We start from the raw sequence: 18,519 nt of genomic DNA, 5'->3' as shown, positions 1-18,519 counted from the left end.
AAAGGGAGGTTGCAAAAAGTATTGAATGAAACGGTGCCAATAATTATGGCCACTAATGAATGATCATACGTCCCATCGCCAGTACATGAAGAACAGGCCAGTATTCTCTTTTATCCCTTTTCTACCTATTCAACTAGAAAAACTGTAATGCTACATATTTCATCAAATTATTCTGAATATGAAATGTCTGACTTATGTTAAACCAATCACACTTCACTTTCTAATGTGGTTTTGGGATGTTCATAACATCGGTGTCCATCATAAGTAGTTTGTTAAACTTGTGGGGATATCTCCAATTTTACAACTATCTGCCTCAAAGTTATTAAATACCTTTAAAATATAACTTAAACTTTGTCTGTATCATAATCCTGTTGTGGTGTTATCAAAATTATATAGGCCTGTCAATTTTAGAATTTTAGAATTATTAGAATTGGATAAATGTGAAGCTTATAATTTGATATAAACACTTGCATTAATTCCTGTGTTAAACCGTGTGTATCATTTGAACTGTAAAGCTGAATAAATCGTCATTTTATGTAATTTAGGGTTTTAGAGTTGGTGGACATTACATTGTCATGGCAACGAAGTTGAAATTTGGATATAACTTTACACAGAAAAGGTTAATAAGTGATTGTATAACACATGTTGATATGCATGTTGTTTATGTCTCGTGGCTATACCTTTGAAAAAAGGGAGTATTTTAATGTTCAAAATTTAGCCCTCATTCAATTCAATTGTAAGTGCCTCAATGTAACCTCAATTTTTGAACTTTTTAAGGAAAAGGAGGGACGATTCAAAACAAATATTTTTTGTAATCAATAATATTTACCTTTGGCAATCCCAATATATGGCTGTATTGAGTACACAAAACTGAAATCCATGCACATTCTTTATGTGTAGACCTATTATAACGATTAAGAAATATCTTCAATATCTTCAAAATAAAACAATCGCCTACTTGATTGTATCATGCCACAGTAGCTTCTCATCTTTTAAACATATAGTCAAGCCTAAAAAACGTATACCATTGGAAGAACCAATGTTCTTGTGTTGGGCTTGTTAGTATATTTTGATAGAGTCTCAAAGCCAACTCACATTCAAGTTTGAAGAACTTTGACATGCAAATTAACAGTGTCGATCTATAGGAAGTTGCTTCATTTGGAAAGAACCTAAATAAAATGAATAAATAAATAAATAAATAAAGTACAGCATAAAAAAGATGCTGCTTGGCAAGTAGTTTTTGCAGGTTTCATTGTCGCTTTACGTCTGGCCATGCCTTCTGTCTCCATGCAAAGCTAAATGTAACTGGGCCTTAAGAGTATAATATTAGAGTGGTCCTTTTTATGATTTTATCATATTTAAATCCATTCTGCTGAATCCTGCATTTCCCCCCAAAATCAGTGCAGAAAATCTGCAGATTCTGTAAATTCCCAATTATTGTAAATCACACATATATGCATTGGTAAATACCACAAAGCATTTCATATCATACATATTTTGTTACATTTGCAAACCAATTAATATTCATAAAATTGTAATAAATGTTCTGCATTTTCTTCCAAATACAGTATTACTGTACATTTTTAGTAGGTTGAGCCAGTCGTTAACAGACTCCTAAATGCGAGTTCTCATACTGTAGAGCAAAATCATGATAGCAGGCAGGAGAATTTTCCCTGCAGAGGAAATTATGCATTGCCAGAACCTTTTTGTCAGCAAGAACCCCCCTAGGAACAGACTTCTGGGTCAGGGATCTTTCGAGAAATTCCTTGTTGACATTTGTTTTCCTGGCACAGTATTGACATCTGAGGGAAGGTGATGGTGGCGATGCTACTGACATTCTACATTACACTGGAAATAAGACTGGAAGAAGGAGAGGTTTTCAAAGGGTTGCAATAAACCCTGATAAAACATTGTGGCATCGATCCCTTACATGACGCCACATCCCCACTAATCTGTTTTCGTTTAACTCAAGTCAAGTCATTTTTATTTGTATAGTGCTTTTCATGACACACATTGTTTCAAAGCAGCTGTACAGAAAATCATTCTTTAACAGAAAATGAAACTGTAATATCTATAAAGTCTTAGAGTCATCATTGTGTAGTTTGATTAAATATGATTGTAAATTGTGTATTAATATTAATGAATTAAATAATAATTGTATATAGAAACCCTGTGAGCAAACTCCATAAGATGTTGGTTAAAGGAGAAAAATAACCTTGGAGAAACCAGACTCACTGTGGGTGCCAGTTCCCCTCTGACTAAACAACATGAATATAATGTAAATATTAGTTCCCCTTCTGTCGCTCTCTCCACGTTGTGTCGGAGAAGCGACACTAGGGGTCTCATTTGAGCGCCGATATTCACCTCTGACCTATTGAAAAGGGCCAATGGGAGTTGGCAGTCAGTATTTGCATACCCCGCCCCCGGACATACGGGTATTTAAGCGGGGCAAATACGGAAGTTTAGTCAGAACATTTCTTCGGAGCCGATGGTCTGTCTGCAATTTGCTGTGAGTTACACACCACTTAAACGTTCCTGTTTTCCTCTGACGATCTGCATGCTGTTGGATCTTGACGGCGCACAACAGCGGCATTCTCCTTCTCAGTGCACGGCGTGCATTGTTGCCCCTGAGCGCTTCGACAGCGCAGACACATACACACACACACACTGTGTATTAAAAGAGTTTTTACTAAAAGAGTAATTTTCTCTAAAAGAGCAAACACAGCGGCGTTGAACGTCCTTTTAAGGACACGTCTTTTTCAAGATGCCTTTCCGCCCCTGTGTCGTTCCTGGATGCGGTAGAGTGCTCTCCACTTCAGACGGCACAGGCGCTGTCTCATGTGTTTGGGCCGCGATCACACCAAGGCGGCGTTTGTGGATGGTTCATGTTCTCACTGCGAGAACATGACCATGACCACGTTGCGGTCGCAGCTTGCTTTCAACAGAAAGCAAGCCACCCCAGCTGCACCCCGCATTGCTCCTTCTTCCCACGGGATTGAGGACGGTGCAGTTGGCGCTGGGGGTGATTTGGGGGCGGCAGCGGGTGCAGTTTCGCCGGGTAACCCCCCTCGAACCTCCCGTTCCCCGACACGCTCGCTGGTCTCCGTCCACGCTCGCGGCGATAGCGGCTCGCCACACGGCCTGGCTGTCTATCCTCCCGAGTCCGAAGCAGATGAGCTCGCCGCTGCATCGGAGAGTGCGGTGTCTGATGCCGAGGACTCCCCTGGACTGCCGCCTTCGGGCCAGCAGGCCCAGGCTGAGGCCGACGCTCAGATGTCCGACATGCTTGCCCGGGCCGCCTTGAGCGTGGAGTTGGACTGGAACCTTTCTTCCCGGAGGTGCATGATGAGCTGACGTCTACGTGGAGAGCCCCGCTCTCCGCTCGTCTAGGTGCCACCCGCTCCACTCTCTCCACCCTCGACGGCGGAGAGTGCCACGGGTACGACGCGATTCCCCAGGTCGATAGGGCAGTTGCGCATCATCTATGCCCCGGTAGCCCTACCTCCTGGCGGGGTCGCCCCGTACTCCCATCCAAGCCCTGTAAGACAACATCCTCGCTTAACGCGAAGGCCTACACTACGGCTGGACGCGCTGCCTCCGCCCTGCATGCGATGGCCCTCCTGCAAGTCCACCAGGCCAAAGCTCTCAGAAACATGCACGGGGTGGACCTGATCCTGATGTGCTGCAGGAACTGCGCTCAGCGACCGACCTCGCCCTGAGAGCGACGAAGGCCACAGCGCAGGCACTTTGACAGACGATGGCCACCCTAGTGGTCCAGGAATGCCATCTTTGGCTCAACCTGGTCGAGATGCGTGAGGCTGACAAAAACCGCTTCCCGGACGCACCTGTCTCCCAGATTGGCCTTTTCGGTGACACCGTCGAGGACTTCAGCCCAACAGTTCTCCGCGGTGAAGAAGCAGGCGGAGGCCATTTCGCACATCATGCCCTGCCGCAGACCTGCTGCTACGGGCCCTGGCCCGTCTGCCCGCCGAGGGCGTCCCCTGCGAGGAAACCAGCTCCTGCTCCGCCTCAACCCGGGCCCAGCTCTCAGCCCCAGCGTCGAGCACTCCGCAGGCGGCGCACGCCCCTGTCTCACGAACCCCTCCAGGACCCGGAGCGCTCCCAAGCGTTCCTGAGACAGCCGACCCAGAGCCGAAGACGTTAGCTCCGGAGGTGGTAAGACCGCTCCGTCCCCCGGTGGAGGGCCGGGAGGAGAATCCTTTGTTTTTTCATTTGCCACACCCCCTGACGGGGGCTGTGGTACCCACATTCTCAATAAAAGAGCTATTTCCTTTGCCTCTGGGTCACCTGGCCCGCAAATGCCGTTTTCACGGCAATGTGCTTTCAGATCACAACAGTCCCGGTACACCGGACGCGGCGATCCCGCCTTCTGCCTGCCCACGACTGTCCCCCGGCCGGCCGGTTCAGACGAGTCTAGAGGACGCCAACATCAGACCTCCTCCTCAGTCAAGAACCCGCCCCCTGCCGGGCGCGTGGAGCAAGGTAAGTGCTTTGAGTCTATTCTCAGCAACTCAGCCTCAGGCCGCAACGAAGCCGCCCGACGCTGCATTACCTGTTCCGCCCCGCTGCGAGGCCCCGCCGTGTACGTCCAAAATACTCGTCCCTTCAACCGAAATGAGGAAGGGTTTCTACAGCCCTTACTTCATTGTACCCAAGAAAGGCGGCGGCTTACGACCAATCCTGGACTTGCGAATTTTCAATCGGGCCTTGTTAAAACTCCCGTTCAAAATGCTTACGCAGAGAAATATTCTGGCTGGCGTTCAGCATCTAGATTGGTTCGCAGCGGTGGACCTGAAGGACGCGTACTTCCACGTCTCAATTCTGCCACGACACCGACCCTTCTTATGGTTCGCGTTCAACGGCCAGGCGTTTCAGTACAAAGTCCTCCCCTTCGGCCTGTCTCTGTCCCCTCGCGTCTTCACGAAAGTCGCAGAGGCGGCCCTTGCCCCGCTACGAGTAGCCGGCATCTGCATTCTCAACTACCTCGACGACTGGCTCATCCTAGCACACTCTCGAGAGTTACTATGCACACACAGAGACCAGGTGCTCCGGCACCTCAGCCGCTTGGGGCTTCAGGTCAACTGGGAAAAGAGCAAGCTCACTCTGGTTCAGAGCATCTCTTTTCTCGGGTTGGAGTTAGACTCAGTCTCAATGACAGCACATCTCACGAGCGAGCATGCTCAGTCGGTGCTGGACTGCCTCGCTTCCTTCAAGCCAGGCACAGTGGTCCCTCTAAAACTTTTCCAGAGGCTCCTGGGGCATATGGCGTCCTCCGCGGTGGTCGTGCTGCTGGGGTTGATACATATGAGACCACTCCAGCACTGGCTCCAGACTCGAGTCCCGAGACAAGCATGGCACCACGGCACGCATCGGGTAAGGATCACCCCTGCCTGCCTCAAAACACTCCGACCCTGGACAGACCTCTGCTTTTTACGGGCAGGAGTGCCCCTGCAGCAGGTGTCCCGATGCGTCCTGGTCACAACCGACGCCTCCCGGTCCGGGTGGGGTGCCGTGTGCAGCGGGCACGCAGCAGCGGGCCGTTGGAAAGGGGCCCCGCTGCGTTGGCACATCAATTGCCTGGAGTTGCTGACCGTCCTTCTTGCTCTCAGGAAGTTCCTCCCGTTAGTTCAGGACAAACATGTCCTCGTGAGATCGGACAGCACCACGGTGGTGGCGTACATAAATCACCAAGGCGGCGTACGCTCCCGCCACATGTCACAACTCGCCCGGTAGTCTTGGCAGGACTCCAGAGACCTCCCTTCGAGCCGCTCGAATCAGTTGGACTCAGGGCCCTCTCTCTTAAGTCGGCCCTGCTGATCGCGCTCACCTCCATCAAGAGGGTCGGGGACCTGCAAGCGTTCTCTGTCAGCGACACTTGCCTGGATTTTGGTCCGGCAGATACGTCTGTGATCCTAAGACCGTGACCGGGCTATGTGCCCAAGGTTCCTACCACACCATTCCGAGATCAAGTAGTGAACCTGCAAGCGCTGCCCCGGGAGGAGGCAGACCCAGCCCTTTCGTTGCTGTGTCCAGTGCGCGCTCTGCGCATTTTCCTGGACCGCACACAGAGCACCAGACACTCTGAGCAGCTCTTTGTCTGCTTTGGGGGACGGCAGAAAGGGAATGCCATCTCCAAGCAGAGGCTCGCCCACTGGGTTGTTGACGCCGTCACACTGGCTTATCACACCCAGGCCGTGCCCCTACCCTTGCGGGTCCGAGCTCACTCAACAAGGGGTGTTGCGTCCTCGTGGGCACTGGCCAAGGGCACCTCCCTAGCAGACATCTGTAGAGCCGCGGGTTGGGCAACACCCAACACCTTCGTGAGGTTTTACAACCTCCGCGTTGAGTCGGTTGCATCTCGTGTTTTTTCAGGTCCGAGCCCGTAGAACTCGGTAACACGTAGACCGACCGGCCGGGTGGATCGCTTGCGCCCAGCGCCCTTTTCCTGACGTCAAGGTAAAGTAGTGCGCCTTCTTCCCAGGGCGCCCCACTCCGAGTCGGGCCCCTGGTCGATTCCTCCCCAGCCCTCCGGGTCCGCGGTTCAGTGGAGGAGCTCACCGACCCAAGCCACTGCGGGTACCCTGATGGCTACCCTTTACTGGTATAGGTGCTCCACAGGTAAGGCCTCCTGCTCGGACTCCCCCTGTGTGTAATTCCACGGTTCTGTCCCCTTACGAGCGGACCCCCGTGTCTCCCTTAGGCAGTTACATCTGCCTCGGTCGCCGTGCTGTAGCAACTCCCCCCTTTCGAGGCTGGATCTACCACCGCACCATACTTTCCACACGAGCCCTAAGACGGCCGTGTGACGTGTCTACCACTTTTCCTCCCCAAGAAAAAGGGCAGGTGTGGTCTCCGCAGGGTCTGGGTAAGACCCCCTTCCCTATATGTGTGTAAGGGCCCCGGCCGTGATTGCTCTATGCGAGAAACATAGAGAGAAAAGAGGCCCAGCCAGGCTGGCCCGTTCCCATGTTGGCAAACATCGCCGTGTTCCCCTCCCAGGGTAACTAGAAGGACTCCGATATTCTTATGGGGCATTGGGGAAGGGTACGTGCAGCCAGGTACAGACGATGCGCGGCACTGGATGAAATCCCTGCCCGCCTCTGTATCGGCGGTTCACGTACAAGGTTCAGCGCATGGCAAGATTGGAATGGGTCCCCTAGTGTCGCTTCTCCGACACAACGTGGAGAGAGCGACAGAAGGGGAACGTTTGGTTACATATGTAACCTCCGTTCCCCGAGGGAGGGAACGACACGTTGTGTCTTTCCTCCGCCACGCCACTGAACCGAGCCACTGTTGTGGCCGGACCATTCCGGCTCCTCAGAAAAATCCTGACTAAACTTCCGTATTTGCCCCGCTTAAATACCCGTATGTCCGGGGGCGGGGTATGCAAATACTGACTGCCAATCCCATTGGCCCTTTTCAATAGGTCAGAGGTGAATATCAGCGCTCAAGAGAGACCCCTAGTGTCGCTTCTCCGACACAACGTGTCGTTCCCTCCCTCGGGGAATGGAGGTTACATACGTAACCAAACGTTATTTATGTGCAGTGCAAGTCATGGTTTTAAATTTGTAAACTAAGTAAGTGTTAGGATCCACTGTTTAAATTATTTTTAATGAACTTTAAGAATGGAGAAAGTCATATACAACTAGGATGGCTGGAGGGTGAGTAAATTATGGGATCATTTACATTTTTGGGTGAACTAACCCTTTAACACACGTTTACTCAAAATTCATATTTAGATATTTGAAGAAAGAAATCGTGCAATATCCACTGACCAAGCTGAAACTGACAACAGGGGAGCTGGCACTTGACAAGTGGACACAATTAACAACTAATTGCTGAAAATCTAAAATTGGTCAAAAATCAAGCAATAGTTGGCTAGTACCAACTACACACTTATAAGTATTAGTGTTTTTTGGTGAAATAGGACAAGAAATGTGATGTTTATTTACCTTGACAGACTTTTATGTTGATTAGTGGTGTTTACAAAGGGCAAGCATCACTATTATTACTTTTGGCCATACTTAGGGTTTGGAATTTCAACAAACACCTTAACCCATCTATTAAACTTGAGTACATAATTTGTGTTAAACTGATAGCTCAAATTGTGTGGCTTGTCTACTGTACCTTTTCTACGTGATTTGACTTACAATTGTCTAGCGGGTGATAAAATAAATGGGAAAAAAAATCCCCATTTATGGTAGGATTTCGTAGGTTGTAGACTTTGGGATGGGCTCTTCTGACTTTAGCCAGTAATAAACCACCTAAAAACCACCCCAAACCCCCTAGAAACTATTTAGCATTAATTAAAAATACCATAGCAACCACCTAGCAATCATAACTACCTTAGCAACTGCATAGCAACGCTCTGGCAACCACCCTCAACACAATAGAAAACACATAGAAGCATGCTTAAATCCACATAGAATTTATTAGCAAGCATATAGCATTAGCAAAACCCTGGCAACTCGCTGAAAATCCTAGCAACTACCAAAAGAAACTCTCAAAACACCTTAGCAACCAAATAGCAACACCCTGAAAACCACCCTCAAAACCCAAATAAATGTATATATGGTAAAACCACTAGGAACACCTTAGCAAACCATAGTGTAACGCATACAAGTATTGCAACACACTGGCAACCCCCCTCAAAACTGTAGAAAAACAAATAGCAACAGGCTAAACATCCACTCAAACTTATCAACCGCATAGCAACGCCATGGCTACCACCTACAACACCCTAGCAAAAGCATAGGCATGCTAAATCCACCCTGAAAACATGAGCAACCACATTGCAACATACTAAAAACCAATCAAAACACCTTAGCAACTGCATAGCAACGCCATGGCTACCACCCACAACATCCTACCATTGTGACAGTGAGTTTTTCACTGGCAAGCGTGACTCATATTTGTTATCAAAAATTTACAAATTTGTTCTAATAACCCTTGATTTTCTCCTTGATTTAACCATCACCCTGGATACGGGCATCAGTCCAACGATATCACACGCCTCTCTCTTTGAAGTGTAGAAATGTTTGGCGTCCTTCTTAATCCTTTTAATGTCAACAATTAAAGATGTTTTATTAAGGTAACTTTGGGCTTAGTGTTTAATTACATCTGAGAGGCATTTAAAAATGTCTGTTCTGCTGGTTTGTCATGCTAAAATTAAAGTCGTGCTTGAGTTTTACTACTAGTGAAAGAGTTGATCATTATTTAGAACAACAAAATCGTAGATTGATGATCATTAAAATAAAATTAGAACACCTTAGCATCCACATAGCAGTGCCCTGGCAACATCCTCAAAACCATATTTAATACATAGCAACTTGATAAAATAAACTCAGAACCCCTCAGCAACCATCCAGCAATGCCATAACAACCAAAGAAAACACCCTAGCAACTGCCTAACAACCTCCACATGCATCTTAGGAACTGCATAGTGACATGCTAAACAACTATTAGAAGACCGTAGCAACTGAATCACAATGCCCTGGCAACTACCCAAAATGTTGTAGTAAATACAGGTGAAACTCGAAAAATTAGAATATCGTGCAAAAGTTCATTAATTTCAGTTATTCAACTTAAAAGGTGAAACTAATATATTATATAGACTCATTACAAGCAAAGTAAGATATTTCAAGCCTTTATTTGATATAATTTTGATGATTATGGCTTACAGCTTATGAAAACCCCAAATTCAGAATCTCAGAAAATTAGAATATTGTGAAAAGGTTCAGTATTGTAGGCTCAAAGTGTCACACTCTAATCAGCTAAACACCTGCAAAGGGTTCCTGAGCCTTTAAATGGTCTCTCAGTCTGGTTCAGTTGAATTCACAATCATGGGGAAGACTGCTGACCTGACAGTTGTGCAGAAAACCATCATTGACACCCTCCACAAGGAGGGAAAGCCTCAAAAGGTAATTGCAAAAGAAGTTGGATGTTCTCAAAGTGCTGTATCAAAGCACATTAATAGAAAGTTAAGTGGAAGGGAAAAGTGTGGAAGAAAAAGGTGCACAAGCAGCAGGGATGACCGTAGCCTGGAGAGGATTGTCAGGAAAAGGCCATTCAAATGTGTGGGGAGCTTCACAAGGAGTGGACTGAGGCTGGAGTTACTGCATCAAGAGCCACCACACACAGACGGGTCCTGGACATGGGCTTCAAATGTCAAACGTCTTACCTGGGCTAAAGAAAAAAAGAACTGGTCTGTTGCTCAGTGGTCCAAAGTCCTCTTTTCTGATGAGAGCAAATTTTGCATCTCATTTGGAAACCAAGGTCCCAGAGTCTGGAGGAAGAATGGAGAGGCACACAATCCAAGATGCTTGAAGTCCAGTGTGAAGTTTCCACAGTCTGTGTTGGTTTGGGGAGCCATGTCATCGGCTGGTGTTGGTCCACTGTGCTTTATTAAGTCCAGAGTCAATGCAGCCGTCTACCGGGACATTTTAGAGCACTTCATGCTTCCTTCAGCAGACAAGCTTTATGGAGATGCTGACTTCATTTTCCAGCAGGACTTGGCACCTGCCCACACTGCCAAAAGTACCAAAACCTGGTTCAATGACCATGGTATTACTGTGCTTGATTGGCCAGCAAACTCGCCTGACCTGAACCCCATAGAGAATCTATGGGGCATTGCCAAGAGAAAGATGAGAGACATGAGACCAAACAATGCAGAAGAGCTGAAGGCCGCTATTGAAGCATCTTGGTCTTCCATAACACCTCAGCAGTGCCACAGGCTGATAGCATCCATGCCACGCCGCATTGAGGCAGTAATTAATGCAAAAGGGGCCCAAACCAAGTACTGAGTACATATGCATGATTATACTTTTCAGAGGGCCGACATTTCTGTATTTAAAATACTTTTTTTTTATTGATTTCATGTAATATTCAAATTTTCTGAGATTCTGAATTTGGGGTTTTCATAAGCTGTAAGCCATAATCATCAAAATTATATCAAATAAAGGCTTGAAATATCTTACTTTGCTTGTAATGAGTCTATATAATATATTAGTTTCACCTTTTAAGTTGAATTACTGAAATTAATTAACTTTTGCACGATATTCTAATTTTTCGAGTTTCACCTGTACATAGCAACATGCTAAAATCCCCTCCGAACACCCAACAACCAACAAGTGACTGCCTTAACAACCACCCAAAAAATAGCATTAGCAACCACCTAACAATACCTTAGCAGCCTCTCAGAGCACCCACAGCATATTAAAAACAATGATAACACGTTAGCAACAGCATAACAACACTTTCCCACACTCATATAATAGTAAATACATAGCAACAAGCAAAAATCCACTCAAAACACCTTAGTGACCACCCAAAATACCCTGTCAACCACCTAGTAATGCCTTGGCATCCTCCCAGAGCACCCTATCAAACGTATAGCGCCATGCTAAAAATGACCAGAACACCTTAGCAACTTCATAGCAATTACCCTGGCAACTACACAAACACTGTATTAAATACATAGCAACATGCTAAAATCCTCTCAGAACACCCTAGCAACCACACAGTGATTGCTTTAGCAAACAACCAAAACACCCTAGCAACCTCCGAGAGCACCTTAGCAACCGTATAGCAACATTTTGAAAATAATCAGAGAACCTTAGCAACCACATATCAACGCCCTGGCAACCACCCACCACAAAATTCAAGCAAATGCATTGAACTGTATATTGTTTTATTGCTCTCATGTATTGCATCCCCTGACTTGCAGTTTTATTGTATTTATAATACAGCTGTCTGTGCATTGATATTGCACATTTTCAGTGTCAATCCACACTTTAAAAATGTGTAATCTTTACATATAAATACCTATGAATACTAATGAGATTACATACTGTATTTTGGTACTTTTAAGCGTCCTTTTAAACTAAATGTTCATTACTAGTAGTCTGCGGGGTCCACAGACAGCCACAGCTTTCCGACTGTTCTCCGATCAGTTCATCAGCTAGCACATGCTGTGAACAACCTCAGTAAAGAGATGTGCATCTGTTTTTGCCCTCTATGTGATTAACCCCCACTTTATTTCACCAGCTGCCTGGACAACCCCTCAGAAAAAATCATTATCATCTGGCACAGTGTGTATGAATATGTGTTTGTCTTTACTAATTGCCACAAAGAGCAACATAACACTGTCACATGTGGATGTAGTGTTTAAAAAAATCCACTGGTTCGAGAAACAGCTGGCCAGTAGTACAGGGCAGGAAGGGCTGAAGGCCCTCTGGTGAATGCAAATGCAGGGTAGAGTTTTTTTTTTTTTCAGCCTGGCGGGTTTTGCAGCGGTCTGGGCTCAGAGCGATGGACAGATGGTCCATTTGAGATGCCACACAAGTAATCACGCCGCTTCATTAGCACAAGTGTCTGCGATAAATTTCTGACCACAGGCAAGGCGTGGTCTCCTCTCCATCCAAACACTCTATTGATGGGCAATGTTTTGACACAAATTAATTGGGTCACCGTGTTAGTGTAATAAAAAAAAAGGCCACGGGAAAGTCACTGTGTGATCATGAAATAGCAAAGCAATTTGCTTGGCTGCTGCTTAAATATGCATGATTGATGATTAATACGCATGATATATATGATTTAGAAAAGGTGAAGATGTTTATTTGCTATAAATGTTATAGCGGTAACAGTTTATAATAATTATACTTGTACTAATACTATAAAAAAACACTCTAGAATAAATTATTAAACATGTTTTATTTTCAAATAATAAATTAATAATTTAACTACACACAAATATTGTAGCCTATTTTTAAGAGTTACGTATTTCAGTTTTTTTAACAAATTTCAATCAGACAGAATTTTCTGATTTTCACAAAATTAAATTAATAAAACCTCAAATATTACATTTTGTTTTTTCATTTTATAGATTACTCAATTCAATTAATTGCATTTTAAGTCATTAAAATGTATAAATCTTAAAAAATATATTTTTGAGTGTAAATTAACAATTTATTAATTAAATAAATACATTATTTTAAAATTAATAATAATCAATAATAAACACTACAATAAGGTAAAACAATTTTACATGAGTTAATGCATGAGAAATCACAAACTAGCAACAAACAATATTTTTAGCAGTATTTGTTAATCTTGATTAATGTCAATTTATAAAAAATACAAAATACTTAATTAATGCTGTCATAATCAGTTAACTAATGTTAACTTATGTTTTAAACAAACTTTTACTGAATGACACCTTTAGTCGCCTTTGACTTTCATTGAATAGAAAACAACAGTGTGATCTTTATATTTTACATATATTTAGAAACAAACTGAAGTATCACATTGACTTAAGTATTCAGACCCTTTGCAATGATGCTTTAAATTTAGCTCAGGTGCATCTATTTTATCTGGATCATCTTTCAGATGTTTCTAAACTTTGTTTGGAGTCCACCTGTGGCAAATTCAATAGATTGGACATGATTTGGAAAGGCACACACCTGTCTATATAAGGTCCCACAGCTGAAAATGCATATCAGAGCAAAAACCAAGCCATGATGTCAAAGGAACTGCCTGCAGTGCTCAGAGACACGATTGAGTCGAGGCACAGATCTGGGGAAGGCTACAAAAAATATTTGGCTGCACTGAAGGTTTCCAAGAGCACAGTGGCCTCCATTATTCTTAAATGGAAGTTTGGAACAAGCTGGTCTCTTCCTAGAGCTGGCCGCCCAGCCAAACTGGGCAATCGGGGGAGAAGGGCCTTGGTAAGAGAGGTGACCAAGAACCTGATGGTCACTCTGGTTGAGCTCTAACTTGCAGATGCACAGCCATCACTGCAACACTCCACCGATCTGGGCTTTATGACATAGTGGCCAGACGGAAGCCTCTCCTCAGTGCAAGACATATAGGGACTCTCAGACTGTGGAGAAACAAGATTCTCTGGTCTGATGAAATGAAGATTGAACTATTTGGCCTCAATTCCAAGTGTGTTCCAAGTCTGTAGGAAACCAGGCACCACTCATCACCTGCTCAATAACATCCCAACAGTGAAGCATGGTTGTGATAGCATCATGTTGTGGAGGTGTTTTCAGTGGTGGGGACTGGTCAGGGTTGAAGGAAAGCTGAATGCAGTAAAATACAGAGATATCCTTAATGAAAACCTGGTTCAGAGTGCTCAGAACCTCAGACTGGGCCAAAGGTTAATCTTCCAACAGGACAATGACCCTAAGCATACAGCCAAGACAATGCAAGAGTGGCTTTGGGACAACTCTGTGAATGTCCATGAGTGGCCCAGCCAGAGCCCGGACTTGAACTCAATCACACATCTCTGGAGAGACCTGAAATGGCTGTCCACTGATGGTCTCTATCCGACCTGACTAAGCTTGAGAGGATCTGCAGAGAAGAATGGCAGAAAATCCCCAAATCCAGGTGTGCCAAGCTTTTCGCATTATACCCAAAAAGACTTGAGGCTGTAATAGCTGCCAAAGGAGCGTCAACTAAGTACTGAGTTAAGGGTCTGAATACTTATGTCAAGGAGATATTTAAGTTTTATATATGTATATGTATATATATATATATATATATATATATATATATATATATATATATATATATATATATATATATATATATATACATACATTTTAAAGTTATCCAAATCTGGTTTTAGCTTTGTCATTATGCGGTATGGAGTGTAGATTGATGTGATTTAAAAAAAAAAATTAAAGCATGCACAATGCTGCAACATAACAAAATATGAAAGAAAATGAAGGGGTCAAAATACTTTCTGAATTCTCTGTGTGTGTGTGTGTGTGTGTGTGTGTGTGTGTGTGTGTGTGTGTGTGTGTGTGTGTGTGTGTGTGTGTGTGTGTGTGTGTGTGTGTACTGTTTATAAAATACATTACCATTTCAAGTTCAGAGATGTAATGAAACTTTGATTCCTATGTTTATATTATTCATATGTAATTTAAAAAATGCATACATTCATAATTGAATGTACATAAATTATGGATCTGTAAAATGTATGACATTTGTTAATGATTTATTATTGAAAGTTATCATGAAGTGTAGCTATACTATGTGATATAGTTTAATACACATGTAAATATGCATATACAGTACATACGTATACAAATATATAAATTAAACATGCATTCAAATATCAACAGTATTAGGTAGTTTACTTTTGATATATGTAGGCTGTAATGTAATCTTTTAGATGACACTTTTAGGCAATCAAATCTGATTACTTTTGGATAAAACTTTTAATACTTTTTTAATACATTTTTATATTTTTCGATGACGGTATAATTTTAAGTGTATTTTAAAATATTAAATTCAAATTGACATTTTACACTTTCATTTAAAGGTGCACTCATTAATTGTTTTCCTCATTAAAAAAAAATAAATTCTGAAGACATGAATTGTAATTTTGCAATATATGTAGGAAATCATGAGCACTCACATTAAAATGAAGATTCCAGTCATACCAGTAACCTTATAAAAGCTGTTTTATTCTACATGGAGAGGGTCCACACATGGGGGCGGCCATGTTAGAATCACATGACCAGCAGAATACTACTCGATTATTATTGATTAGTAATAATCAATTATTGGTGGTGGCGTAGTGGTTAAAGCACAGGGCTGTTAATCAGAAGGTCATAGGTTCTAACCCCACGGCCACCACCATTGTGTCCTTGAGCAAGGCACTTAACTCCAGGTTGCTCTGGGGGGATTGTCCCTGTAATAATTGGACTGTAAGTCGCCTTGGATAAAAGCGTCTGCCAAATGCATAAATGTAAAATGTAATGTAATCATGACTGACTGTGAATACTACATTTCTATAATGGCATCTGAAACTGAAAACTATTGATTTTAAATTATGCTGCATCCGAGCCGCTAGGTGTCAGTGTAAGTCACATGAAATAACATGAAATAAATCAATGATTTGCACTAATCTAATTACAAGTAGTTTGACAATTAAATAAAATTACATTTTTGTAATCTGATTATTTAATACAGATTACATGAAGCTACAAATTTACCAAGAACTTGTTGTGTTTTGCAGGAGTTTGCAGATGAGATATTCAACCTGGTGCGAGAGAAATACACAGAGCTGGCTGGCTGCTCCTCGTTGCTACACGCGCGTCACAAAGGCCTGGCAGGCATCGTCATGACCAGAGGTATGGCAATGTTTCTGGAATGTGAATTATTTAACCAGTTCAATATCGAGAGAGAAAACACCTCTGTGTCTCTGTGTATCTTTTGAGTGTGAAGATTTATATGAAATATTTAGAGCTTTATCACCTTTGAAAAAGAAATAGACAAAGCTGGACCTATATCGGAAGTGAGTCAAACAGCAGTCTAAGAATGGACTAAGATGATTGACATGAATAAAAGCCCTTTAGATGTATGTTTCTGTTCTATTGAAACCCTTTACACTATTAATGAAAAGGCTCTATAGTAGTTCTGTCATCATTTCCTCACTCTTATGTTGTTTCAAACCTGAATTACTTTTTACTTCTGTGGAACGCAAAAGAAAAAGTTGTCCATATTATTATAGCACTATATTCCAATATTTCTGTAGTCATACGATAGATTTGTGTGAGGAACAGACCCAAATTTAAGTCAGCTTTCACTGAAAATCTTTCACTCCGCCATAGCTATGGGATGAAATTAGACTCCAAATGTCTTGTCAGAGTGAATTGACAAATACATAATGAAAGAAAGAAAAAGATGAATATCTGAAAACATATAATCTAAGCAGATAAGTGCTATTTTGAGTTATTGGAAACATTATTGTTTTGAAATAAAAGTCATTACAAAGTTAAGCAACGTTTGTTAATATTAGACATAATGATTACTAGCACCGATTACCGTATAATTATTGTATTTCACTACACACACTTTTTTTTTGTGCATTGTGACCGCAAACGTTCAGCTTCAGCTAATCCCACATAGGTGCTACAGTAGCTGGATCTTATTTTCTCGGTGTATGGATATGACGGGCGAATGACATATGTATGCAATTTCTCGCAAAATCAGTCCCGACAGCTCTAAAATATTTATTATATAATATTATAATATTGGTCATTGATAGAAGAGTATTACATAATTACAATTTATCCATGGTGAATTAAACAGTGTATTAATTATTATAATAAAATAAATTACGCAAAATCAGTCAAAAAGGTTTTTTTTTATTAAAAATTTTCATGAAGATGCAGTTCCCTACAAAGTCACCCCAATCATTCTAGAATAATTAATTATTCTCAAATAGAGCTATTCAAGTCATCTGGTGAAGTCATCCTGTATTTTTTCATATCGCAATATAAATAATATCGCAATGTCAGTTTTTTTCAATATCGTGCAGCCCTAGCATGCGTGTCACTTGATCCATAAATGCACTTTCAATACTTCACCAGACCATTTTGTGTTTGATTTGGAACATCTTCCATTGGTTGCATACACAAACTGTGATGCATTTATACAAAAGGGAACATTTGTGTTCAGAAATATGTCTCTATTTGTACATATCCCAGCACATTTATTTAATTTTGAATTTCACAAGTTGAAAGGCATTTGTCTGTGGATTGTAAGATACATTTGCAACATTTATCAAATTGACAGATAAGTATGCACACATTTTAAAATAATTTTCAGTATAATTTCATCCCATACAAAGCTCTCTTTCTTATATTCAAACTGAACCAATGCCTTTTGACGCTGACACCTGATGCGCCATATATATATGAATACAGGAACATTTGAATGGTGTGTAAAGAAGAAGAGAAGATTTTTGTGACCATAAAGGGGTCTGTTCCTGTCACAAAGCTATTGTATGGCTTCAGAAGTCTTGGAATACAATGGATGATATGGACATATGGGCTACTTTTATGGCCTTTTTATTGTGCTTTTTTTGGAGCTCAACAGCTCCAGTATGGAAAAGAGCATTCATCAAAAGAAAGGCAAAATAATTCTTCTTTGCTTACATTGTTGCTGTAGCTTCAATTTACTGTTATATCTCACCATTATGAATTAATACATCTCAGTTGCCTAGCAGTGGCAGGTTGATGTGACATTTAAATGTGTGTGTCAGAGACAGCTGCAGCTTCAGGAGTCATTGAGGGATCAGTATCAAGTTTCTCATTTGAAGACCACAGCTCATCAATTTAGACTTTAGTGAGATCTGACCTAATCCCTGTCCTCTCTCACTCACGCTCTCTCGCTCTCTACCGCTCCGTCTGCCTCACAGTAATTGCAGAGCTTGTTTATTAAGACTGTTATCTTCAAAGATCCAGACATCGGTGCCCAAGAATTTGTGGCAGGCGAACAAACTTGACAGAAACACTGGGGGTTCTGTTCGCTGCTCTTAGCATCTATTGAATCTTTTAGACTGGCACGGGCACCAGTGGAATATTAATGTGGGTCCAACTTTGAACCAAGGGACTTTCGCTGGGGGAGTCATAACCTGTGTGAGAGTGCTCCTCACACGACTCTTATTGGATTTTTTCATCTGGTAACTCAAAAGAAACAGAC

The 18,519-nt window shown here is 42.7% G+C and overlaps 1 protein-coding gene across 1 annotated transcript in view; it reads left to right on the top strand.

The window, feature by feature from the left end:
- LOC127634449 (double-stranded RNA-specific editase B2-like) overlaps nt 1-18,519 on the top strand; it is a 278,387-nt gene that overhangs the window by 229,455 nt on the left and 30,413 nt on the right. The window contains exon 4 of the mRNA XM_052114023.1: nt 16,049-16,163. Coding sequence (XP_051969983.1) covers nt 16,049-16,163 — 115 coding nt within the window. The remainder of the gene's footprint in view (nt 1-16,048; nt 16,164-18,519) is intronic.

The sequence above is a fragment of the Xyrauchen texanus genome, chromosome 41, assembly GCF_025860055.1.
Source record: "Xyrauchen texanus isolate HMW12.3.18 chromosome 41, RBS_HiC_50CHRs, whole genome shotgun sequence".
Taxonomy (NCBI): domain Eukaryota; kingdom Metazoa; phylum Chordata; class Actinopteri; order Cypriniformes; family Catostomidae; genus Xyrauchen; species Xyrauchen texanus.
The sequence above is the reverse complement of the archived record's forward strand: the minus strand, read 5'-3'. Positions and strand labels throughout refer to the sequence as shown.